This window comes from Anguilla rostrata, chromosome 17 (genome assembly GCF_018555375.3).
Source record: "Anguilla rostrata isolate EN2019 chromosome 17, ASM1855537v3, whole genome shotgun sequence".
NCBI lineage: Eukaryota > Metazoa > Chordata > Actinopteri > Anguilliformes > Anguillidae > Anguilla > Anguilla rostrata.
Genome location: NC_057949.1, coordinates 8768051 through 8795751, shown reverse-complemented (window position 1 = coordinate 8795751; position 27701 = coordinate 8768051). Strand labels below are relative to the sequence as shown.

The following is a 27701-nucleotide window of genomic DNA, read 5'->3' as shown; positions in this document are numbered from 1 at the left end:
GACCAAATATAAGATCCAGAAACTAGTGTTCCCACAGAGTTTAAGGTTCAACATCACAAGGATGCATAGTTTACTGTTATTATGAATGTTATAATTCTGTTTAATTTTAACAGTATGTTGGCAGTGTTATCAATACATTTTTTAATTCTTTATTGTATGTTCTGGTTCTCTCTTCCCTCTGGACAACAGTCTGCCAAATTAAAAATATATAATGATGATCACGATAATAGCATTTAAATTTGTACAAATATTGTGTAATTATACATATAAAAGAGAAAACAGAGTAGAAACCATGAATAAATGTATGCATTCAGACAAAGTAGCTTCTGTTTGTTTGGGTACATTTACATAAGTGGATGCTTCAAGAATTACAAATGACTAATACACTTTGTCACTGAGCTTTTGTGGTAAGAATCCAGCAAAGTTCATAAACGACCACAAGCACGGACAAGCAGGATATAAACTGAGCTGTAATCTTGCATAAAGAGTTTCGTTCCTTAGTGCCATTCCATCTAACATCAGTGGTGTTGGCTTTTTAACTCTGAGTGACAAATTAAAGTATTACATTGTCTGTGATACCTACACCTATCTTCAGGAGTTCTGACACAGCTTATGGAACAAACATATTGTGCAAGCGTGAAAGTCTTGCATAAATTTGTCACGCAAAGATAAGGCAAGAAAGTAGCAGGTTGATAATAAAATTTAAATCCACATTCGATATATTTACGAATGGCAGTGATACAGTCCAAAAAAATGTGCATACCTAAATTCCTACACTGAAGTCTAGAAACCTATTTGATCCCCACACAAACCTTACCTGTTGTGGGCCTTTCCTTGTTTTGATAAACCAATGGCTCCTATGCTCCTAAGTCTGGAATTAAATCAAATTTGGATTGTTGGTACGCCCCTGCCTTTTCATGAGCACACAAATTGTCACCACTTGTCAAGATCTTAACATTAATACATACAATTTATTGTCCTGTTTAACGCTCTACCGCATGTCCCCCTAAAAAATCTTTCATGTAATCATACTTCTGGAAAGACATCCATCTTCAGTCAGAAAACGCTAATTTCTTGCCGATTTCTTTCCACGGTCCTCTGATAAGGTTCCAGGCACAGGTCTGGAGGTGCCCTCTGAACGGCGTCCCTCAGCACTGCTCCTCTCCCAGAGAGTCAGGGTTGTCGCCCAGGTCTACCGAGGTGGCCACCGGGGGTCCCCGCGTTTTGCCCCTGCCCCCGCCCTGTCCCGGACCCGGGGCCTGGAAGACCTCGACGGAGCCGGAGACGGACTGCACCGAGCGGTCCCGGAAGTAGTGGAAGGCCTCCTGGTCCAGGATGGCCTGCTCCTCCCGCAGGCCCTGCTCGAACAGCTTGCGCTTGTGCCGGAACTCGATGACCGTCTTCGTGTAGGAGTTGAGGGTGGTGACGGAGGCGGCCATGCAGCAGGTGAACGAGCCCCAGGCCATGCTGAGGGGAGAGAACGGGAGGCAGGTAAGGGGGTCAATAACCGAAAACACTTCCACCGCAACTTCTCCAAACCAGGGGTCCCCAGCATAGGTCCTGGTGAGCCGGTGTGTGCTGCTGGCTTTCACTGTTACTCAGCACGTACTTAATCGTGTGCTGAACGCAGCCTCTGGTTTCTTGGGTTAATAACATTAGCGTGCAAACAAAAATTCAGCACACTGTGGCTCTCCTAGATTAGGGTCGGGGACCCCACGCTCTAGAGAAGTCTGATGGTCATAACTCATTACTCAGTACAAATGAAGCTGCAACATTCCAATTTGAATAATCTTATGATTTTCTGTCCTTGGACATGCTTCTTTGTGACAATTCATATTCCCTTTCAGAGTAAGGAAGTACAGGGGGCAAAGGTAATGCAGTAGCTGACCATCTGCTTACTATCGACAATCTGTGCTTACAGTTAACATGGTTAAGTTAAAATTCATAATGTGAGACATTCCAAAAAAGTAGCCAAAGCTTGACGACATACAATTAATCATCCAAGCACATTTTATTAGACTGTACAATTCATCACCAACATGAGGAGTTACATTCAAAGATATTACAATTCACTGAAGAGACATTTAGTATAACTGATATGCTATGTCATCATAAGAATTCATGAGAGGGGTGTGGCCCGGGACCGAAAACCAAGGGCAAGAAAGCACAGCACTGATATCACTGCCAAATCCCGTTCCTAACTAGAACTTTCTTGATACAGAACTACAGAGCATTGAAGGAACACAGCGCTGAGTCTTATCGCTCTTAATTAATCACCAGAACATTAGATAAGCCCTTCTTTAGGTAGTTAAAGTGCTTAGAATTCTTTAAAAGGAAACCTAAAAAAAAGCCATCATCCGTCTTTCTTTTATCTTTCCACTATTACTTCACATGCATATCCAAAATGGTCTGACATTTTAAGTCAGAACTTGGAAATGTGTTTGGCTGAAAACATTTAAAAAAAAAAAAAAGTAAAACATGCACCTATGATACGAGTGGGCGGTTCCAGGAACATGAAAATGGGCAGGGCTAAGCTGAGCTGTCAAAAACAAACTTGTCTGAACCAATCAAAAGAACCATTTTCACACTTGAACAGCTGTGACAATGCGGCCGGAGAGGTACGCAACCCTTTGCGCCGCAAATTAGCCTTTGAGAACCCGAGAGCATTTTTAACAATGGGCTGTTTAATTCGAGGGCTTCCTCAGATCTTTGAAAAGCATCGCAGGAAAGAAGAACAGGGCCATATGGTGGGGAGGGAGGTGTGGGCCGGGGGAGAAGCTGGGATTAATGGCGACGGAACAGCTGGGGTACCGCGGCCAATGAAAAAGGCCCTTTCGCGGCTGTCAGAACCAAACGCTTTGCCTCTGCACTCCTGTCACGCTCCACTGCAACTCCACATAATCACTCTGCTGCAAACTGCTCGCTTTAAAGGATCTTATCTTCATTGCATGTTTTATAGCAATGTTTTCCCCCCATAAAGGAAAAGATAAAAGAAAAAATTTAATCACTTAGATGAGTGCAATTTTCAGACGATTTGACCTTCCCTGTATTCTGGAATGGGATGCACGAGTGTTCTGATTATTTTGAATGGAGCCAAGTTTGTGAAATATACCAGTGAAGTGCGTAATTAATCATACTTGGCCAGGATACACGACACAAGATGCCAATATCCATGGTTAAAATGGGACTATAACAGAGCAAAAGTATTGATTGTAACCAATACTATTAGTTCAAGTACACTACCTTAAAAAGTGCTCTCTTTCTCTCTCTGTACACACACACACACATAAAAAGAGACAGAGTGAATGAGAGAGAAAGAGAGAAAGGGAGGGCGCTCTTTCTAATTGCTTATTTTATCTTGCCTCCTCAGTCCTTGCTTTGAGGACATTCCAACCCATTAAACGCGGCTTCAAGAAGCTAGGAGCTTAGAGGCTCCCGAAGGATGCTTGAGCAAAGTAACACGGGTGCATCCTTTGTGGAAGTTTTTTTTTCTCCCCAGAACACACAACGAATAAACGATCGACCTGTGGATCCACCCCTCCCCATCTGCCACGTCTGTAAATGACATGGCTTCAAACTGATGCCTGAAACAGCAAGGACGTTCCATTTGCCTAATAGACGTTTCCTTGATCCCTCCGTCCTTCCTTCCACCAATGGGTGGAGCTAGGAGCTAGAAAAGGGTGCAAGGAAAGGAAGCAAGGAGGTAAAACAAATAATTCATTTGAATGCACAAAGAGAAAAAGAGAAAGAGAGAGATAGAGGGAGAGAGAGAGATTTTTACGGTAGTGTAATGCTGGGCTCCAGAGTGACTTGGCAAAAGTGTTAGATCTGCATGAGAATCCCCTTAGCAGCTTGCCATCTGCCTGCAGGTTTAACAGTTGACCAAAATATACTGCATGCATTTTTAAATATTCAATTATGATTTTCACAAGTGTGAAATATATTAATATGTATCTATGCAAATTTACACTTTAATTTATGCATAATAATGAATATCCTCCCAAAGATTAAATGTATAACATACCTGAATGTTAAAAAAACATATGTCAAATCTTGAATAATATTGTGATTCCTTTTAAAATAATATTTTTGCCAGTAAATAACAGAATGCCAAACAAATATTTAAAAAACACATTCTGCACCAAAATCGAATATATTTAAGTGGCTTTTATCAAGTCTTATCAAGTGCTGTTCTGTTAGCACTGATCTAATCTGCTGCAGAAACTCTGTTGAATGAGCAGGTTCGAGTCTATTCAGCGGGGTTTTACCTTGGAAATACAGCAGGCCAGGTGAGGAGAAACACAGATGTGTGGGAGGACTCTTTTCAAAGAATTTTCTGTGTTGTGAATTCGCAGGCCTTCATCCAAGCGAGAATATCTGTTTGCGCTGAACAATATGCACCAACATTCACCTTTGAGCTGGTTTCCATGGGAACCCGCTAATCAGCACTGATCTGTCTGGGTGTGTGAGAAACTAATGACGGACTTTATGTGTATAAAAAGGATTGTTTTCATCGCCGAAGAACCCACGGTGCATTTTGATATCCTCGCAAAAGCTTATTTCTGTTCCTTCTGACAACCTACATTTACCAGTTTTAAACCGTCTTTTCCCAACAAAAAAAAACCACACATTTGCTATGAGTCACAAACAGGTAACGAGTACTGACTGAGCAGGTTCAGTAAGAGTTTGTTCAACACCTACCCTTCCCACCCATCTGATTTCAGCTGTGACAGACAGTGACTTGTCTAGGAATCCCTCAAAAAAAAAAAAAAAAACCTTCAATTTTAGGTCACACAGTTGCTTGGTGTTTGGGGAGGAGCCGGCACCCAAATTCTTTTTCAGAAATGAGTACAGTATGTAATTGTGATTATGCAAGTGTTTAGGAAGTAAATTTCCCACAGTCCTGCACAGTTTTAACACAATGCGTGCTTTCGATTTACCTTTGAGCTCTCCACATTACTCATAACATACTGGTTTGAACAAATGACTGAGCCTCACCATTTGATTAGCATTAGCAATTACTGCCAATAGCATCAACACCCCAGTGATTTCACTTGCCAGTGTATAATTTTATCAATTAAAAAATGCAGCCATTTTTTAAAGGAATTTGCCATGCAGCATATAACAAAGATGAGAGCAGTTACAGCACTGCATGACTGTACTGTCACACTGGCGAACGTCGCCAGCAGCCAGGTGTGGCAGCGGGGATCTAACCCTAACAGCCTCGCCCACAGAAGAAGCCTGTTCTATTGGCTGGGTATTCTCCCTCGTCACACAACGGCTCCTCCTCTGGTCCTTCAGGTGGCTGCAGTCTGCAGTCCATCAGGGCACTAGCAAGGTTTCACGTCTACGCCCCACCCTAACCCAGTCTGGCAGACGGGCTGTGGAGGTCGGGAGAGGGAGGTGGAGGAGGTGAAGCACTGACCAGAAGGACCAGCCGTAGTCCCAGGTGTGAGGCCTCCAGTCCTCCGGTCCCAGGCTGACCGTGATCTGGAACACCTGTGTGTACATCATGTGAGCCACCATCCCCAGGAGCCCTGCAAAACAACACCACACACACACACACACACACACATACAGGTACACACGCACACACACACACACACACATACAGGTACACACACACACACACACACACACATACAGGTACACACACACACACGCACGCACGCACACACACACACACACACACACACACCACGCACACACACACACACACACACACACACACACCAGCACGCACACACACACAACAGGTACACACACCACACAACACACACACAGGTACACACACACACACACACACACACACATCAGGTACACACACACACACCACACACACACACACACACACCAGGTACACACACACACACACACACACACATACAGGTACACACACACACACACACACACACACAACACACACACACACACACACACACCATACAGGTACACACACACACACGCACGCACACACACACTCACACACACAGGTACACACACACAAACACACACACACGTACAAACACACACACACACACACACAGGTACACACACACACACACATGCATACAGATACACACACGCATGCAGGCACACCCACACACACACACACATGCATGCAGGCACACACACACACAAGCAGGCACACATGCATGCAGGTACACACACACACACACACACACACACACGCATGCAGGTACACACACACACACACACACACATGCAGGTACATGCACACACACACACACACACAAAAGCAGGCATACACACACACACACACACAAGCAGGCACACACACACACCCACACACACACGTGGATATCCATAAATACAAACTACTGAACAAAACTCTGCTTAGGATTTTATGTTTACATTCCGTTGCATCATGCGTGGTATACTTGTGTTTTTCATAAAAAAAACACAGTTCAGTTAGTTTTGAGGTTTTGAGGTGAGATGCTGTACTGTACTGGAAACAGCTGATGTGGAAAAAGACATTTCTGCAGATGTAACAGACAGTTTTTTTTGTACAGTACATTAAATCCCAATGAAGCTTATTATCTTTTTTGTGCAGTAAAGTTCTCCTTCAAAGCCTCAGGCTTTTCCATGATATGTAAAAACTTGCCCTTTTTTTTTTTTACAGATTTTCAAAAACTTCTCCAGTCTGTAACCCCGCAAAGACACAATCGCCAGGGGATGCTATTTTTACTGCGGGAGAACGCGTTACGGTCTGGAAACGCTCAGCCGGGAAACGGCGTGTGTGGGCCCGCTCCCTCTCTGTCCTTTTAATTAAATTAGGAATATGATCCTGTCAGGAAGCAAATGCGTCTCATAAATCTATCCAAATAGCTTTTTAATGGCGGATGTAATTGAACCATCTCGCAGTCCGTCCAGAGTTGTCCCGTTTCATCATGCAGGTGCAGCGCGGCTCGGGGTAATGATATTCGGATTTTAAATTACATCCACTCCTTCCATTGATTCGAACGGGCGAGTGAGAGAGAGAGAGAGCGAGACATAGAGGGAGAGAGCGAAGGGGGGGGGGGGGGGAGAGGAGGGGGATGGAGAGAAAGTGCATGCGTGAGAAAGAGGAGGAAAGTGAAGATCAGACAGGGGAAGAGGGAGAAGCAAAAAAGGTTTCAAACTGAGTCAAAGGTGAAAAAACTGTGTGTGTGTGGGGGGGGGGTTAATGAATATGTATTAAAAAACAGAACTACATCATTCCTTCAACTTTCGGTGGTAACCGACCAGGTGACATCCTTGCTCGGTAGTGACCCCCTCTGGTCCTTTGGGAACCCACGGGGACCGCCCGGTCTAGCTGAGTACGAGCTTATCTGGGCAGTGAAGCACAATATCGGCTAGCTGACAAGCGCTCGGGGAGGGGCCTGGTTTTGTGAGGATGAATTTGATCCTCACACATTTTGTCTTTAATTTTAGCTTGTTACTACACACCAATTCAGAAACACATTGTGACACCGTCTCAGAAGCCCGGGAGGCCTTCAGCACCACGGACAGCGCCAATCACACCTCCAGCATGAAGTGAAGCAAGAATTCAAACACGTCACTGAATTTTTGTCTAAAAAGTAGTTTTTTTTTAATCAACAAATGAACAAGTGCCATAATTGTGATGATTTAAAATCCTGGGTCAGACCAAGTGCACCCCCATCTAGGTGACTCCTGCAAACACTCCTGGAATGCTCACAGCACACTGTTCAATTTTTCCCAATTTCAGCTTAACTCCGTCATATCCAAGAGGAATCAAATGAACTCTGTCACAGAAAAGTGCAGTCTCCAGGCTCTGTGTTTTCACTGTGTTCACCCACAGCAGGGAGAGCGCATGGCAATCCCTGAGCTCGATCAGCACTGGCGCGGGAACTACAGGGCATCAGCAGGCAAAAAGAACAGCGGCATGGGGCCGGCAGACCAGCGGAGTAATCCCCGCCCGGAACCAGCCGCCGTCGGGGCTCAGAGGCAGCGGGGAATTACAGGGACGCCGCCGCCACCGCCGCCGCCGCAGTCGCTAAGGCGGGAGAGAAACGCGGCGGATACGGCGAGCGCTGGATCCCGTCCCCCCCCTCCACCGGCCTGCTTTACCTGCCTCCTCAGAACCCGCTGCCAAAAGCAAGGATTCCAGGGTCCATTGTACTGAAAACCTGTCCTGAAACGACTAAATTATACAGAAAAATCTAATATAACATTTTTTTTTTTTTACTTTACTGTGGCATTTTACTGTTCTTTAAAGAAAAGGCTCCCCTCCAAAACATTTTTAACTGTTCGACACTATGTTATATATATATATATATTTATTTATTTAACAATTTCATGAATTATCCATTTGATATATATCATTTCATGTAATTATCCTTTCCATATATAATGTTGATACAGTTTATATTGCACAGAACAAAGGTAATATACATAATCCATAACTAGGATTTTAAATTCCATTATAGAGACCTATTCCAGTTGTTTACAGCGTACTAGCTGTGGGAGAGATGTGTTATTCTGCTGATTTGTTTTATTTATTTATTTATTCATGCATTTCTGCGCTTTGCGATTTTACAATTGCTCCCGTCCACGGTCCACAGAGGTTCTGAAGAATAACCGATCCATTAGGCAACCTTTCGACAACCTTGGCACACAAAGAACAGCCAGACGCCAAAAAAATAAATAAGAAATGCATCAGATAAAAACGCCCCCCTGTCACCCTTCAGAACGCTCTTCGGCGGCGTGAGCAGGCGCGCTCGATTTCCCCTCGCGCTGACGCGACGGGCGTGAGGTCTTTAATGGTCCCGCTGCACCTGAGAGGGAGCGAGGGCGCGGCCGGGCCCAGCCACGGCTCCGAGAGCGCAGGGAAAAGAACGATGCCATCGGAACCGTCACCAAAACGAGGAACGGTAGATGCGTGAGGGGGGTGCGGGGTGGAGAGATTTGGGTTGCTAGCTGCGTTTAGCAGTAAGGCATTGGGGTTGAGGCACCGGGGGATCAGGTGTCGTGCTGGTTGGGGGTGAATTTGGGGCTGTCTGGTGAAAGGAGGGCAGTGTTGGGGGTGGGGCAGGGTGGAGAGGTTTGGGGTGGCATGGGGAGCAGGTGGGGGGGGGGGGGTGTGCGGGCGGGGATGTACCTGAGAGCACAGTGAAGACGGCCGCAAAGGCGTTGAGTTTGAGTCCATCGATCACGTTGCTGGAGTGGAAGAGCTCCAGACACATTAAGCTGAAGCCCACCACCAGGAGCATGATGTACAGCACCTCCGACACCACCGACAGCCAGAGGACTCCTGCAGAGACAGGGGAGCAGGGAGAGCGGCTGGTGTTAACAGCACCCTCAGGACCTGGCTTCTGCCCCTCACACCACCATTGAACACGCTCTGAAATACATCACCTGAAGTACATAACACCCATTGTGAAAGAACACAATGGGTGTTATGTTTTACATGCATGCACACAGACACACACACATACGCACGCACGCACGCACGCACGCACATGCACACACACATACATACATACATGCACGTGCACACACACACACACACACACGTACATGCACAAACACACACACACACACACACACACAGACACACACGCGCGTACATGCACACACACACACTATATATCAAATTAGGAAATGAATCACCGAACACCCGTGTTGAAGAACACCCATCGTATTCTACGAGGACTCTTCAAAGAACAGATTGAAATTCTGTTCATTTCCTGAACTGACTAAACAGAAATGGGACGAATCCACCCACAGATCCGCTCAGGGCTGATTTAGAGAGGCTTAGTATTCCAAACCAAACAGACCGCCTGCCTTTATTTTCCTCAAAGGCCTACTCTTCCCCCAGTTCTCTCCACAATTTAGACCGGGCCTGCGCAATGTCCTCTGTCCGCGTGGAAGGGCAAAGAGCAGCATGTGCACCCTCCGCCCCTTCCTACCCCGGCCCTCATCTCCACCGCTCGAGCTGCGCAGACGAGCTGCGTGGGAGGACTGCGCAGCCGACGCAGCCGGTGCGTAACGGCCCGCCGGGTGCCGAGAGACCAGGACCGAACCCCTCCCCGTGCTGCACGGGGGGGGGGGGTGCCCATCACCCAATGCTGTGCTGCAGGTCTGCGTAATGACACCATCACCATCAGTTAGCTGGCTAATAGCTCATTTGCTTTACTGCTCCTCGGCTAACCCGCGCGCTGCGTCAGGGCGTGTGAATGTGAGCGCGGCGCCCTTGTGTGGTCGGGCTGTAATTAATGAGAGTTACTGGGGGGGGGGGGGGGGGGGGGCAACGCAAAGTCACTCCCGCCGCGAAGGGGGACCTCTCTTTCCCCCCCGCCAGCGCCGGGACGGCTCGATCCGGTACACGCGGAGAAAACGGCGGGATCGGAGCCTTCCTTCCCAAACCTGCCTCCCGGACCTGCGTCGAATCTGAAATACCTTCACTTTTTACATGCCAGTAAAACGCTGTGTTTCCTGAGAATTTTCATCCAAGCGTCTTACTGACTAAAACATCACAGTCACAAGAAAGAATAACTAATCTGAACAGTGTTATTATATACTGTATACAAATTAGCTTCTTTTAAATTTGGCAGTGATCAGCAGAAATTCCTCTGGTGTCTGCTGGTGTCTGAAAAGTTCATGTTTCCACTGATAATCTGGCCCAGGCCTGCCCTTCATTTGAGCTATGTTAAAAAATAAAGTGACAATTTATTGCACAGCTAAGATACCATGCGGACAAAGCCTAATTGTTTTCTTATCCTTCGTTATTTCTGTAAAACAGTCCACGCGCTCTTAGGGAAGCTCAGGTAAATTAGCACTGCGATGCTAGCACGCATTGCCCACGTTTACTGTCCCCTTTACCCCTAGCTGCGCAGCCCACAGAAAGCTTGGAACAGAAAATGCAACGTCAGTACAGTTCCGTGTAGCAACCCGGGAGAAATATGTCCCCTGTCGCCTCTGGTTTTTCCCCGAAGAGTGAATCCAATAAATTTAAAGGCTGCAGCGCTGAGATAGAGGTCCTTAAACCCATCCGTCCTTCCTGCTCCCAGCTTGTTCTGTAATAATAAATCTGGGGGCTTTTTTTTCCCAGCCCTCTTTTCTCCTTTCAGTTTTCCAGCTGGGATTCCTCCCAGGGCAGTGCGGGGCGGGCCGCCCCGAGCAGCTGGGACGGACGCAAACAAGGACAACGGGGAAGTGAATAGCCCCCCCGTGGCCACGCCCCCCCCCTCCCATCACACTTTGGGCCCTTAACGAAACGAAAGGAGCATTTGCGCGCAGATGGAACAGCCGCTGGCTACCTCTCCGCAGAATCACGGGAGAGGATCAAGGATAAAATAAATAAAATCATGAGCAAATCAACACGAGCATAAAAAAAAAAGGCAGGGAGGTTTGATGCCCAGAGCGTGCCGTTCAGTTGCGTAGGCTCGCCACTGCAGAGTCCGGCAGAGCCGTTCTGAAACACACACAAATTCGGTGGATAAACGCCGCTTGTGTTTCACGGCATTTTTCAAAATCTCCTAAGTCTCCGAATAATTCACCTCCAACTATGAATAACAGCGGAAGGTTCCGGTGCAGCTCTGAGAGGAGCCCGTGTTTACAAAAGAGAATTAATTACACGCCGCATTCGAAGCTCACGGTTCGCTCGTAATGACGGTCATGGACCGAGAGTTTTGCCTTCGAGGCAGCCGAATTTCAGTAATTACACAGTGATTTTAACAGGTCACAATTAGATAAACGTTTCCAATTAAAATCTGCAGTGTTTTAATTTGATTCCCATCTCTGAGCGTTTTTATTTTTTAAAAACATCACAACTCACATTTGGTTTTTCCCTATCTGGATGCACACTGAACAGTGCCCGCTGGCATCCAGCCAGATCTAGGGTTCTACTCAGTCACACTTTAATGCCTAACAAGTGCTGTGGGTGAATCTGGCAAGACTTTCCATCTGAGTGTGATTGTTTACCCCCTGTTGCTTATACTCTCGTTGTTCAGAAACAATTATTTGTGAAGAGACACTGGGCTTCCCTGGGCTGCCAGAAGCCAGCATGAACTGGAATTTAATGAAATTCAGTCCGTTTTTTTTAGTTTTTTTTTTTACAACAATAATAAAATGCTTCCCAATTCAGTATTCTGCAGTTAACTTTCAAATAAATCAGACTGGAAAGAGCACAAACCCACACTTCTCCCCTGTCCATCATTAAGGTAAATACCTGTCTCTTTCACTACAGTCAGGACAACAGAGTCACTGTCTATCTTCTCCTGCAAACAGAAAATACACCTGTTTACATTACATCTTGGCTCAACAAACCCTGAAAGCGTTTATTATTGGTTTATTAGCCCTAGCTATGCTACATTGAACACTATGTCCTCAAACCCATTTACTGTTCAAAGCGCTACACCCTCAAACTCCCTCTCGCCCCTGCTATGGTTTGGTGTAGGTTTATGTATGGACTGTGACTGCTGGTTGTGAAACTGCTGACTAGGCATTGCCCCCGCTCTTTGCTAAACCATTATGCCCTGCAAGTCACTCTGGGAAAGAGTTCCATGTAACTCTTAAATGCAGTATAAATGTAACATGATTACATGATTATTTGCATGTTCATATTTAAACCACACTTGGGGATTGTATACAGTATATAACATACATTCTCTTTCACCAGAAACTCCATCAGCATGACCAAAATTACCCTCAGAATAACAGAAAGAGACACTCTTTATTGTCAGCCTTCTTTGCAATCATCTTTTCCACATTTTTACTCCCATTTCTGGGATGGCCAATCACATAGCAGCGCTCATAATTGGTTTCCTGCTACGGATTCAGAAGAGCGCATTCACCATCTGCCATATTCTATGAACAGTTTTATTTCATATGTGTTTGTATATATATTCACCTATACATAAAAATATACATACAGCATATGTGTATGATATACGTATATCAACTATTTTAATTGATATACTGTATCAGACCTGGCTCAAATACGTATTTATTGTGGTTTCAAATTCTTTTCTGTGCTCTATTGATCTTGCCTGGTGTAACTGAGCCTGCCAGTATGACCAGAAGGTGGGGTTTGCACTTTTTGAGAGTATTTCATTGGTTCCAATACACCAGACAAGATCAGTAAAGCATAAAAAAGTATTTGAATCCTAAACAAATACGTATTTGACCCAGGTCTGTGCTGCATACATGTCCAGTTTGGTGCATTTACTCCAGTGAGATACCATAATACCATAAATATTGTAATATATTCAAGTGGATCAAATACCTATAAGGGTGGGTAAGCAGATACAGCATGAATGCAAGCACAGCACTGTGCCTTTCAGGAGATTAATACGAATTAGTTCAGTAAACACCCATTAAGATAAATGATAAGTATAAAATTGGAGCAGTGCAGTGGTTGAGCAATGTGGGTTTTATGGACCAAAACATTCAGTTTAAAGTCACTCTGACTGTAAAATGTAATGGAGATGCAAACGTATTATCGTTCTCATTACATTAGTACAACCATTATCAGAATAATTGTGGTCTGCATGGAGCAATTTGATATTAAAAGTCAAAGCCACCTGATATTATAGCTCTGTATGTTCACTGGTTCACTGTTGAGTGTTGGCCAATAAACATATAGCTTCTTTGATGACGATATTGATGATGACAATGCTGACGTCAATGATTATTGTGACAAGGATGATGCTAATGATTATGATATACATGCCTAAGCTCAGACTTGCCAGAACCAGACAGATCATAAAGCCTGATTTACACGTCGTCGTGCACACCCTTTCGACAAGTGCCGTGCAACAAAAATGAGTCTCAAACAACGTTCCGCATTTATACTTCGGTGAAGGTCTGTGGAGAGGATTCTGTTGTCTGCGGTAACGAGACGCCAAACTGTTGATGTTTATGCTGTTTATCTCCCGGCGAAATTACTGAGAAACAGGGGAGGAATAAATTTAATATCTACTTTTGTTTTAAAAAATGATGCAAAAGGAAAAAAGAAGGCGGTCTGTCACTCAGATTTACATAAACAAAAAATAATGACGTATCCATGACAATGAATTCCGGTACTTCATTTGGCTGTCCAATCAACAGTGGGAGACAAAGTATGAAGTTTGCGACAACAAAATTCTAGAGGTGTGCGACACTGGGGAAAAAAAAGCGTTGAGACACTTTTTTCCATTTTTGAAATACTTTTTGTCATGCGACACTCGTCGAAAGGGTTGTGCCACGAAGCATAAATCAGGCTTAAGAGAGAAAATGAAGGCCTATACTCACCCCTCTCAGATGCTGGGGCCAGATCAATAAAGCTTCTGCACTTCTCACCTGAGAAGACACAAGGTTAACAAGGCGTGAGACCAAGAGTGCAACTTTATAAGTTGTTGAGTTAAGAAACCTTTGCACTGCACACAGCTAGGGAACTCTCAGCGTGTGCAGAATAAAAACATGCCAAACACAATGGACATGTGAGGTCACTGCTTGCTACAATAAAAAATTTTGCAGCGCACAAAAATATTGGCAAATATTTCAGCAAATAATGTAAAACAATGCACATTATGGGGGTGCTGGGAGGCTCACTCGGTTAAGGAACAACACGGCAGTTCATGGACAAGCCACATGGTCTCTGATCGAGTCTGGGTCGTGCCATTGCTGAATGTGGGTGGTAGCTCCATAGTTTCCATAGTTTTAAGCGCAAGTGTGCAAATGACCTTGAGTGCAAACAATCGACTGAAGGGATTTTTCTTTGCAAATGCAGTCTGCTTAGCACATAAAGCTTGGTATGCAGGTAAATGTAACAAGTACTGAAGAAATGAGAACTGTAATAAATAGCCATGCATACCTCTGAGACAGTCCAAGCATGAACAGCAAAATATTCAGTTTACTTATTGCGTACTTTCAACTCTTACGAGGGTACATTTAGTCCCTATTGGAGCCATAGATAAACTGTGAGAATGTAGCTGTGCGGATTACGTCTTGCAATTATTATTTTATAAAGAATAACAAATTTGTTACTGAGATATTTATAAATATGTGTAAACTCTATCCTGGGTTCCACACTAGACCTCATCACTCAGCCCAATAGACAGGACTCATCCAGCATATCGATTGACTGGCTAACACACAAAGTCGAAACTCGCAGTGAAAGTTATTTTATCTCACTTCAGTCATCGGTTATGCCGGCGGGCTATTGATTAACTATTGATCACAGACACGACGGAGCCTCAGCAAACAAGAGAGTGTGAGTCTGATATGAGAACCGTGATTTCTCACATTCTGTTTCGCAGCAGTCCTGATAGGACGCAAAGTCCGCAATTAAGAAACATTTTAAGACCATTTTGGGTGTTTCTTGTATACGTTTAAGTTCCCAAACTTCTCATCCACTCAGACTTTGTCGTCATGACGACGCATGCTTTCCCAGCAACCTTCGTTGAGGGACTGCGGTTTCCGACCAAATGTGAGCTGCGCTGAAGACGCAGTTCCTACGGCAACCAGTAGCACTTCACCGAAGATAAAATGGCTTTTGTGGAGATCAAAGCGCCTTCAAAAGGAAAAAGTCCTTGTTGTGCTAAATAAGGACTGGCATGCACAGTAGATTTACAAGGCATTAGAAATAAAGCTCACTTCCTTACAGGGTCAATTTGAGACTAAATTGTTTGGAAAACTTTGAATTTGGCACTTGATACTCCTTTTGAGTACATTATACAGTAGGCCCAGGCTGCCGGAGAGACTAAATGACTCCTGAAGAAAAGCTACAATAAAAGCATGCCAAGGTAACACAACTATTACAAAATGCAGTGTACACAGAAAAAAACTAGTCTGTTCAATCATTCCCACTTTAAAATGCAATTTTCACTTCTTTAGAGGGATACATTATAAAAATATTTTAAACAAACGACATCATTTCTATGTAAAAGCCACTGCATGTAAGACAGTGTCAACAATCTGTATACTTTCTTATACATCACAATATATTTTGGAATTACAAACATGGAGTTGTATCATATTTTCTTTTGGAAATCTTGACTTTTTTGTTTGTTTTTTTTTTTCAGAAAGGGGGAGGGAGGAAACTCACAACCCATTTCCGTGGCATTGAAACAGAAAGGCCCTGGGATCTATATTCCTTAGGCTCTCTCACAGGCAAACGCACTGACCATCAGAGCAGATAATCCAAACACATCCAAAGTGAGAGATTTCATGTCTCTCTCAGTCTGCATGGGTGTGTGTGTGTGTGTGTGTGTTTGTACTTTCCTTCCAGGACAGATCACATCGACAAGAACACGCGCTGTACCACAATTCACCAAGCACAGCATCTGCCCATAATTCAGAATATGACAAACACAGACAGCTCCATTTATAACAATATTCCCAGCCTGCCTGCCCTCAGAATACAGTTAGCACAGACCGGGGGATAATACATTCTGAGGGAAATACCATTCAGTTTGAGCCGGTCCATCCACTTTCAGGCTTTGAAATATGGCAACTCTGAGATGGTGCCAAAAAAAAAAAAAAAAAAACTCGAGCAAATGGACAACTGGCAACCCCAAGAGTGACAGATTACTCTCTGACATCATCATTTGCCATTGAAAAGGAACAGGATGACAGGGCTGCTGTGTGGCTGGCCCTGTTGTGGCACTGTTCCCCTGCATGGACGGGGACCTGCTGCGCCAGTGCCAACCGCAGCCAGTAATCCCGCCGGGTGACGCACGGCTAGCGAGGGTTCGGTCGGCCGGGATCCGGTCTCATCGCTCTCCAGCAACTCCCACCGGTCAAAACGGTGCCTGTATTTTATTGGTCTATTAGCTGTTGCCAACAATCTCTGACTGGTGGAGCTCGTCCCTGTTTGCCACAATCACAGCGGTCTTATCCCTATTTAAATATCGGCCAGGGAGGGAGGCCTGGGTGTTCCCGTGGCTCACGGTGTAATAAGGAACGCCCTGGTACCAGCGACAGCGGCGCAGGACGGGGGGGCTCGGCGGCTGGCTGCGAGCAGGTCGGGGGGGGGGGGGGGGCAGAGATAAAACGCACCCTCTGAAAATGACAGATGAAATGGGTTAAAGTGAGCCACCGTGCACTTAAAAAAAACTATACAGCACACAGAAATATACAGCACAGTGTTCACTGAAAATTCTGAAAGAGTACTTTCAGCTCTGTTAGTGGCCTCACGTTCCCCCCCTGGAATTGTATAAAAACTCTCTTAGAGTTGAATTAACACCGACAATTTTGCTGTGTAAAGTGAAAAAAAAAAAAAAAATTGGGACAAAAAAGGTATACAAAAACAGAAGGCAGAAAAAAAACGACGGCTTATGACTACTCGCATTCAGAGAGCATTTCCAACATCGCAAATCACTCTCCATTTGCATCCATTTATTTCAACCGCGTGCTTCAACCCATATTGGACACCTCTCCTCACATTTTCTTTAATTCCCATTTTTGTCGCAGATAAGGCTAATCATCCATTTGCTATTCATATGGATATATGAGCAGGACTCTCCAATTAAACACAGTGAGAACAAAACTACCATTGACTCTTCCCTCGGAGCACTGGAACATTTGTAATGGCAAAAGGTGAATACGAAGCGTAATTAAAAACTTTTAGGTTGACATTTTTCTTCTCTTTTGGACATGCAAATGAGGGTACAGTTTATTAATATTCATAGGCCACTGTCACAAACTTTGGGGAAAACCACATTTCCTGAGTTTGATTCATGCTGCTGGTCATACATAATTAGGCCACCGAAAGACCACACCGGAAAACAACAATAATTAAGACCCGTTTAAAAATGTACCACGTATTTTGGCATTTATTCAAATGTGTTCCAAACAGTTCGCATTTACAGTATGTTTTATTATTTATCGCTTTACAGTATCAAAATTAATGAAGTTTATGATGGATACGAAGAGTATCCACTAAATACTGAGTATTGTATTCATTAAAATCATGCAAATAATTCAGAATGGCTATTTTTATGATAGTTAAAGTAAAAAAAGAAAAATGCTCACAGAACACAACGCGCTTCTATTTAACACAGAATGAAAGGATTTAATTATTCCGGAGTAATTAACTCCCTCATCCCTCCCGGTCCACGCTAATGAATACCGGCTTCTGATTCAGACCCTTTTTTTGGGTGTAATTTGCAGAGCGGTTAGCAGCGGTTGTTTAACAAGGCTGTCGCCATTGTAACGAACGATCTCTCAGACCCACCGCCTCTATTATCCAGCATCGGAGACGGCAGACTCAGGCGCTCTCTACAGAAGCCCCCGGTGCTCCCGTCTCTTTGACAGCCTGCCCCGCTGAGAATCGGAGGGGTCTAAAAGGGTGGCGCACACATTGATTTCCCTCGACGTCTTTCACAACGCGCCCCCATGTGAGACATGCCCTCCGCACCATCGCCGGGTCTAAATGAAATAGAGAGGCAGCTTTCTTTGCTACAGCCGCTAGTGTCTAATGCACACACGCTAAGGCCCGCGCTTCCACTGACACGCTATCTCAGTCACACTTGCCGGCGTGGTCAGTGCTTGCCCCTTCTTGCGATTCCTCCCTGAAGAATAGTCCTCAAAATCCCCCATCTTAAGCTGCTGAGTTCCACTCAGCATCTCAAGACTACTTCCCATTTTCCGTGCTAAAATACTCTCATCCATGATTTACCTCCTATGCTTTTTCCCCTGAAAGTTTTGCACTATTCACTTTGAAATATACTTTATATTTGAGGGGAAAATTCAATAAGCCCTAATGTCAATATTATGTCATTATAAATTTACACAACTCATGGCATAACAAAATGCATAACAGGACCAATGACATAACCCTGTTATAATGAATGCAGCAAACTTCACAAAACAGATTCAGAACAACTTGTTTAAAACTGGCTGCAGCAAACATTATGACACTTAGGCATTAGGCATAAGATGTAATATGCTGTCAGACCAGATATGGCAGGTGCTTTGTCATGCTCTGGCAAGTACAGTTCAAGCACATTGTTCCCCAAAATTCCCTGGGCATGTCATGGTCAGGATTTGGGGATGATTGGTACACCGAGACCCAGTTTAGTTTTCTTTAGCAGGACAAGCCCCCAAACAGCTCCAGCTGAACACATTGTAACTGAGCTGGCACAGGTCAGCCATGTTGGGGATGAAAACTCTGGGATCTTCACAGCCTGCGGAGGGGAGTGATGGCACAGATGCAGGAGGCCACGGGGGTGAGGAGAGGCAGAAAAGCAGAGCACGCCCATTTCGTCCTAACAGACCTGTCTGTAGACAGGGCCCACGGATCCCTCTCAGTGAACACTTCCTACACAGCTGCACAAATACTTTCAAAACATTCAAAGACATTCTAGATGAGACTGCGTTGGGTTTGAACAGCCCAGCCCCACACCCCCAGCCTCCAATGCTCAAGCAAATTCCACTCTGAGGCAACCTTGACGGTGAAAGTCAAAAGTACACCTACTATACACAAAAATCCCTATTTTATACAAAGCATCTATTTTACACAAACCGGGCACCGAGTTTTACAGCAACAATGAGTTTCACAGTAATATTGTCCATTAAAAATGGAAAGGTTACAAAATACATATCTGCAAACGATTAAACGCATTTCGAAAAACATACAGAAAGTACATGAGAGAAATGATTGCAGTTAAAGGCAAAGAATTTCTGTGGTACGAAATGTGAACAGATGCACATTAATTGCACCACATTGCATGGGGTGCACATGTACAAAATAGTCTCTCTTGTGACGAGATGCAAGACACTCCTCCCTCGCCACCGCAGCTGATCTGCGATGAGTGTTCTTGTGCACAACGGCTGGTGTGCACCGCCCGGTTGGGTACGACACATCAGTGGGTGAGGTGAGCTTCCCCCTCACTCCAAAGCACTTTGATACTGTGAAAAGCGCTATAGAAATGCAATCCGTTATTTTTAGAGTTGCTGCTACACAGGCTTGAAACTCCCATCCAAGGTTTCAGCAGATCGTAGTATCAGTTCTTAGTCTCCAGGGGCTCTTATTCTGCCAAAACAATTTATCAGTCCCCAGGTACACAAAACCAACAGAACAGGGAAAGATATATACGGCACAGCATAAAATTCTAATGCATATTGCCACTTTCACATCTTATTTAAAGTATGTATTTTCCATTTCCTTCCAGAATGTGCACTATGTTTCCAATCATATGCATAAAAGGTCCATGGTGATTGATATACTCTATTATATTCAGAATATCTGACATATTCCCTACAGCCCTTCTGTATTACTGCTGATACACTATTCCTCTGTATAGGGCACACCCTTTGGGATAGATTGACAGGCGGTCATTATTCAAAGGTTCCTTTTCTCACAAAGTTACAATTATTACACTCCCTGTAGGGGGATAGGAACCAATTACTCATACCAAAGGTCAAAGGTCAGAGCTGAGCCATGAGGCTCCAGGTGACCCTACAGACGCCTGTTTAATCAACACGATTGGCTGAACTTTCGCTGAGAAGCGACGAGGCAAAAGAAAAGGACAAAGAAAAAAACGACCTTGGCGTCAGCACAGACGCATATGGCGGACAAGTCTTGCCTGTTCAACCCCCTTCCCCCACTCGTCTTCACCCACTTTGGTTTAATATGAGGCGCTTTCGAGGTTTGAAATGTCCCAATGTTTCAACGGAGCCTGGCCGTTCACTGAAATAATTAAGACCCACAGAAAAGGGCTTAGCCGTACGCTCCACGCCAAATGAGGCCATCTGTTGGGTGGTGTGCACGGTACACAGGGCTGCTGGGTGGCTGGTCCTGTAAAGGCGCTGTCCTAGTGTGCGGATGGGCCCCGTGGACTGGTGTCAAACCCAGACTGCCAACAGCGGTTGTGCCCGGGAGCCGGGCAGTGCAGTCTGGCAGCATCACCAGCATGGCTTGGCAGTCAGTGGCTCACCACTCACCTCAGGCTCATTGTTTGGGACCGTCTGACTGGTAGACAGTGGAGTCAAAAGAAGCAGCAGCTTGACATCCTGTCTTTGGGAGGGCAGAGCTTGCTTGTCTGTCTGCACTCTCAGACAGACCAAGCAGGTTGATCCCTAAAACCCTAACTTGTTCTCTCCCATTGTTTTGAATGTCTTCTGGCAAGCATCTGTGCAATGGCACCGATTTGATTATACCTTCACTATCTCAAGATCCAGTTGTGGTTTCCTAGCCACACTAAACGCACCTACTGCACGTCACACTGGCTAAAAGCACCTTCTAAATACCTAAACAGTAAATTGTGAGCAGCAATTGAACCTAACTGTGCCAAGGCTGGAAGGACAGCAAGGTGTCATTAGTTAAAGGGTCACCCAGGAATGGAGGGGGGGGGGGTGGTTGAGTAAGCTGACAGGGTTGGCTCACGTGCCCACTCTCCACCTGAATCGACGCAGAACATTTCCACAATGGAACCAACTACAAAAACGATTTCACACTCCAAACTCAGAATAAAAAAACTTAAAAAGGGGAAGAAAAAATGCTGGAAAAAATACCACAGGAATTTAAAGCCACATTCACTGTTTTAAGTCTTAAATGACAGTCGGGGTGAACAATTTTAGATTTTAATTGACAACTTTAAAGTGCTCTAACCCGGGCGTCATATCAGATATATTAAATTCAAAACTAGCAGGAGTAATATTAACCAGATACCCTGCTGTTGCCTCCAGTGCCATGTATAAATAATCACTAATTAGGCCGGACTTGAAGCACAGACAGAATAAAGTACTGACCATAGGGCATTGTTAGCACATCACTAATTAGCCTCACATTTATAACTCAACATCTACACTTAATTGCCATTTTTATGTTTTTTCTTTGTCAGGAAAGTAGTAAACGGTGAAGAATTTTAAACAGAACCTGCTGACACTGTTCTTCTCCACGTCAGTAAGTTGCCCTCAATAAGAGCCTCAGCTAGATGAAGCATTTAAAAATTTACCGAAAAATCCATCCGCCCAATCTCCACTGCCCAATGAAGAAAGGGTTCAAGATGGACTGCAAATCACTGACCCATAGAGAATTAGCTTAAATCCTCAGTGCTGACCATTCAGACACAAAAATAAATAAATAAATAAATAAATAAATAAAACTTGGTCCCTAGATTATTTTGTCATTTATGACACCATAACCCAACAGGGGCTTTCTTAGTGAGCAATACACTCAGACCCTTAGCTCTGAGATTTTTAAATGCACTAGTGTTTACTCATTCAGTACCGAAACGCTTCTTGTGTGCGACGTTGGCAGCGTCCCTCTCTCCCTCTCTCTCTCTCTCTCTCTCTCGCTCTCGCTCTCTCTCTCTCATCTGATCCCCAGATGCTCTCGTCATCATGCCTCTGGCCGCATTAGGCGCAAAGCTATTGATTAATAAGGCGGAAGGCGGGTTGTGACATCTGCTTTGAGGAAAAACTCATCAAGCCCTGTTATGTAATCCTCATTTCCATGCTCTCTCACTCCACCCCCCCCACCCCACCCCCACCCCTCACCCTCTGTCTCTGTCTCCCTACCTCTGTCTCTCTCAGACGATGCCCCGCCCCCTCACCCCACAGCTAATCAGACACAGATAACTCTACCGGGTTCACTGACTCATGACGTGACTGCACTTTTTAAAAGAGACCTCAATGTTTTAGAAAAAAAAAAATTATTTTATTCCTGGCAAAAGTTCCTTACACATGAAACAATTGCAATTAAAGCTACTGCATGCGTATTTTTTTTCCTTGGAAATGCAATGTGCCACATTAAATATTTTGTTTAAGGTTCATACATCTCACTAACATCTTGTAGTTTTCTTGATTACAATTAATACAATTAAGCAATTAACATGCTATCATGATCTGTGGCATTTAGATCTAAGGATCTAAGGGAAAGACATCAGTAAATAGGGTAGGAAATTGTGGTTGAAAGCACACATTTGATGACTGTGATGCTCACTCATTAGTGCGATATGTAAGGAAAAACAGAAGAGCAACTCTTCCTCAAATGATGTCAATGTCAATACAGGGTGTGATCAGACTGTGTCAGAAAGAGCAGTCCATCGACTAGATAGGGAGGGATATTATAATAGGGTTGTAGTAGATAAACCCCTCATTACAAAGAAGAATGCACATCTGAAAGATCAGTGGTGCAAAAACCATAGGCTCTGGTCTACAGAGACGTGGAAAGAAGTGATCTGGTCAGATGAGTCATCGTTCACCATATTCTCGACAAGTCGGCGAGTGCATGTATGGCAAACACCAAGAGAACGGTACAGGCCTGAACGCTTGACCCCTACATCGAGGGGGTCCTGTGGCTCTGTTATGCAGTGGGGGGGGGGGGGGGGGCATTTTCCTGGCATGGTTTTGGTCCACTTGTCCCCTTAGAGGGAAGGGTCACTGTAAATCAACACAAAGTTATTCTCAGTGATCATCTTTATCCTACGATGAAACATTTATATCCTGATGGTCGTGGTCTCTTCCAGGATGACAATGCCCCCATCACACAGGGTATGAGGGGTCACTGAATGGTTTTATGAGTATGAAAATGATGTTAATCATAGGCTAAGTTCAATCCTGCAATGGAGAGGAAAGCGATCTTGGAACTGGAGTTATTGCAATCGTACACAGCAAAATATTGTGAAAATTCAACTCAAGAGTACGTCTAACTCAAATGAACTTTGAATCCCTATTGGTCTTATAAACTCTGCTACCATTTATTTAACACTGAAACATTTGCTGTGCAGCTGCAGTCTGAGAGTAATTGTACATCACTGTGCATTACTGTGGGCTAGCACCACCTTGACAACTTCACCGTTTTCAGGGATTTCAAGCATTAATGGGTTTGTGGTTTAAAGCAATACACTTCAAGGATCTCCAAGCAGCCTGTACAGTTCCCAGGGCCAATACATATGAACACATTAATTCTATATAGCATTTACTCACAAAGAAAAATATAAAAATCTATTTTATTTTTGGTGGATGGTCACAGGCTGCATGCATCATAGGAAATGGTTCAAACCAAATATGAGATTAAAATTAATTTTAAGATAATAATCAGGGTATATACACATACAGCCTCTATTGCATGAAGTGTTGATCCCCAATCTCAACCATTGTAGGGCCAGCAGGGCATAAAAAAAAACTTCTTTAAGTATCTAAAATATCCTTAATTGTATACAAAAACTCTGGGTCCATCCAAAACATAGACTAACACAAAAATAACATAAAAACACCAGAAAATGAACTATCCTTCTATCAAAATGGTAAAGGCATATTTTAATCATTGTTCTCACTGCACTGTTTGATCCATATTTCAGCCACCTGACCTACCACAATCACCATCTCATTAAAATATTGTAGACCGCTGCTCAAAACCCCTTTTGTATGCGGTACTGTGATGTGTAGTTCCAGGTGAGCACCAGAAACACACTTTCAATTCTCTTCAGAGAGTGGACAGTGACACAGCTTAAAAGACCACCAATGTCAATCATGTCAAAAATTCTTAAGATCCACCAGATAACATTCGGTTTCTGTACCACTGAGACCAAAACTTAACTCGTTTTTAAAGTTTATTAAGGCGAGTGATGAAGAGCAACTTTATGGCAATTATACAACATCAGAAACAACCAGAACCTTTTGTAATTAAGGAGCGCTGAGGACAGAAGGAATGCAGGACCTGGTCAGTATCTGGTCAGTCTAAATATGCAGTGATATGTGAAGACGGGCCAGTTCCAAGCCTATGCGATGGCACCCGCAGCTCTGGCCGTGCTCGTGGCCCCACCCTCAAGCCCCTGGCAACCTTAACCCCGTAACCGGACTGCACCCCCAGCTGTCTGATATTTCCTGCCAGGCAACCTTTGCCCAACCTTTTCCTATAAATCCCGGACCAAGAGGCTCAGGGGCTAAATGGCGACCTGTAATGAGCTGATGTGTTTTCCAGGTGAAGAGAGTCTGCACCCACGAACACACCCACAAACAATTTGTGAAACGAGAAAAAACCAAAATGAAGCCGCAGAAGACAGGCTATTAAAGAAGTCGTTTCTCCCCCTCGAACGCCAAAATTCGGCTACTCAGCCCCTTTCTTCTTTGAATTGGACCTAAACTGTAAAATCTGAGAAAGGTTAATAATGTTACAGGCATTTCTTTCATCGCAGAATCTGGGCTGTTGCTGAGATTCCATGTTCTCGCGGTCCGTATGAACTTCCTATATTTTTACAACTGTCTGTTGTTCCGCCCACACAAAACAGCACAGAAAAAACTACCTATTTAAGCTATTAAATATTTTAATAATTTCTGAAAAAAGTGTACAATAGTTTTCGTAATATGAGACGCAGCAGCAGTAACAGTTGCTGACGATCAGTGAACGTAACAATTCGGAAATAAATTGATAACTTTTTCAGTTAAAAGTGCCTCGCCTCATTCAGGGTTTACAAATTAAGTACACATTCATTTCTTTTATTTGAACAATTTTTAAATATATGTTGTGTTTTTCTACAAATTATTCAGTGGTCACACGGAATACAACAAATTGCCAAGCATGTATACTTTCACCTTGATTTTCACCTGTGTTGAGAGAACATTTAACACTTGTTAAAACAAGTTAAACTATAGGCTGCGAATTGGAGAATTGATTTCTGTTTCTGCTTAAACCATATGAATTCATCTGCGTAAATGTCATAGCGTAGCCTACCTGCTCCATCTATATTTTCTTCGCATGAGTACCAGATTCCAGTGTGAAAATGTCGGAAGAGGAACCTGTCGTCTCCAGTCTCCCAGCTGTAGTGAACTTTGCTCTGGTCCGTCTGGTTCACCCCGTAATCGATGCAGTTGTGTCGCCTTTCTTTGCTGCAGTTCGGTTTGGGTACCCTCTGGGTTCCCTCGCACCAGTACGTCGTTATGAATGCCGTGGTGGAGAAGAGGAGGGCTAACAGGTTCAAACCCACGGACAACAGAGCCCGGCATTTTCGAGTGGTCTTCATTGTCCGCGAGAGTTACGCTCGGTTGAGTGAAACGAGTTCATCAATGTCATATGGAACAAATAACGAAAATATGAAGAAAAAAACGTCTGTGAAATTTAAATCCCACAAATTATAAGCTAGGCTACTGACTGAAACCGAAGACGATCTGTTAAAAAAAATTAAAGTAGCCTGCCTATGAATCATTGGATATATGTTTCAGTTTGGCGCTCCAGAAATGGGATCCAGTGACTCTCGCGTGGAAAATTCACAACAGTCCAAACTTAAGCGCAACATCTCCCTAATACTTCGTTTTAAGTGTTCCACCGACAGATATAAAACTAACCAACAGGAGCGTAGGAAGCCTGCCTGACTATATGCGCCCCCTCATGCCTGCCGCCCAAAGATTAAAGTCACGATTCTCTCTCTCTCTCTCTCTCTCCCCCTCTCTCCCTCTCCCTCTCTCCCTCCCGCACGTTCTCCTCCGTCTCTTTCTATCAACGCCCTCACAAAACATACACAGAAACACCCTGTCAAAAAGTCAAGAATGACGACGAATAACGGCTTATCAAGGGTTCATCGAACACAGGACATAGGCTACATTTGCAATTGACACTAATCTATAATACTGGGGTTGCTGAAACCTGTTGATTTGATTAAATTATTAGTTTCACATAATATAGCCTAAGCAAATATGAGATTTGTGACATTGACCAAAATAAAAAGAATCTTCTGTACGCACAAATCTTGCAGACTATCTTCTCAAATAGGTAAGGTCTATCGACACATTTTGCAAAAATGCTGGTTGAAAGTCAAACAAATGTAAGCTTTTCTCTCTTAAAGTGGAAAATATGAAATGAAACTAGGCCCTATTGCCTCCTATCGATTCAAGCTCACTTAGCGTACCGTCATACGTAATAAAAATCTTTACTATTGAGATAATCCCTCAGCAATGTTAACACATTAAGTAAATGATAATGCACTGAGCTAAAAACAAAAAAGGTTGGCCGTTCTCTGAAAAAAGGAAGAAAAAAAAAAACAATTGCATCTACATCTAATATTGCATCTACAATGGGTCATTAAGCCATTTATTCTTCTGAAAGAGAAAAATCCGTGCATATAAAGTTTATAACAGCATATTGAAGGAGATGAGCAAAAACCTTTTATAAATTCAAATATACTGTATATAGGTTTGAGTGATCACTACAAATTTTTGTACACGCTGGTACTCCATGGGGAGTAGTAAACATCCATCAAATTTCATAATGATTGGCCATCATTAAGTCTGTCTAATGACTGCTGAAATTGTATTGGCTGATGACAGCCAGGTTTTTTGAAGGGTCAACTTCTCCAAAACAATCTGTCTGGAACATTGATCAAGACAAAGCATACAAAATTTCAGATGAATTGGTCATTTGTTTTACACAGCTATTTGCAATCACATACCGATGATGTCTGTCAAGATTTGTGAGGATGTGAAATGGCATTCAGGGATTATAAATCTTCTGAATTGTGCGATACCCTACATTTTTTGTCTTCTGTCAGCCATATTGTTTGTATAATTAGCTTTTCTTACAGAAAAGAGCTGCCTGGATAGAGTCTTTAAAAAATAGTGTTCTGATCTGTCAAATGTTCTAAGAGTGTTTTTTTTTTTTGACAAATGTCCAAATGGCAGTAAATGTAATGAATTGAAAAGAGATGAGCTTGTGTGCACGCTTTTTTACTGAGCCAAGGAATCTGCTGGAAAAAATTAATTTTTAACTTTTTCCCAACATTTCAGAAATAATGGCCAGAAAAAGGTCAACTTTT

At 43.8% G+C, this 27701-nt stretch overlaps 1 protein-coding gene across 1 annotated transcript; it reads right to left on the bottom strand.

The window, feature by feature from the left end:
• Positions 1-135: 135 nt before the first annotated feature.
• Positions 136-26350, bottom strand: gsg1l (gsg1-like). Its single transcript, XM_064315544.1, has 5 exons — positions 25628-26350; positions 14257-14304; positions 9122-9274; positions 5426-5537; positions 136-1467 (listed from the first exon to the last, which is right to left on the bottom strand). Exons 1-5 carry the CDS (start codon positions 25914-25916, stop codon positions 1149-1151), a joined length of 921 nt encoding a protein of 306 aa, XP_064171614.1. The 5' UTR covers positions 25917-26350; the 3' UTR covers positions 136-1148.
• Positions 26351-27701: the final 1351 nt, after the last annotated feature.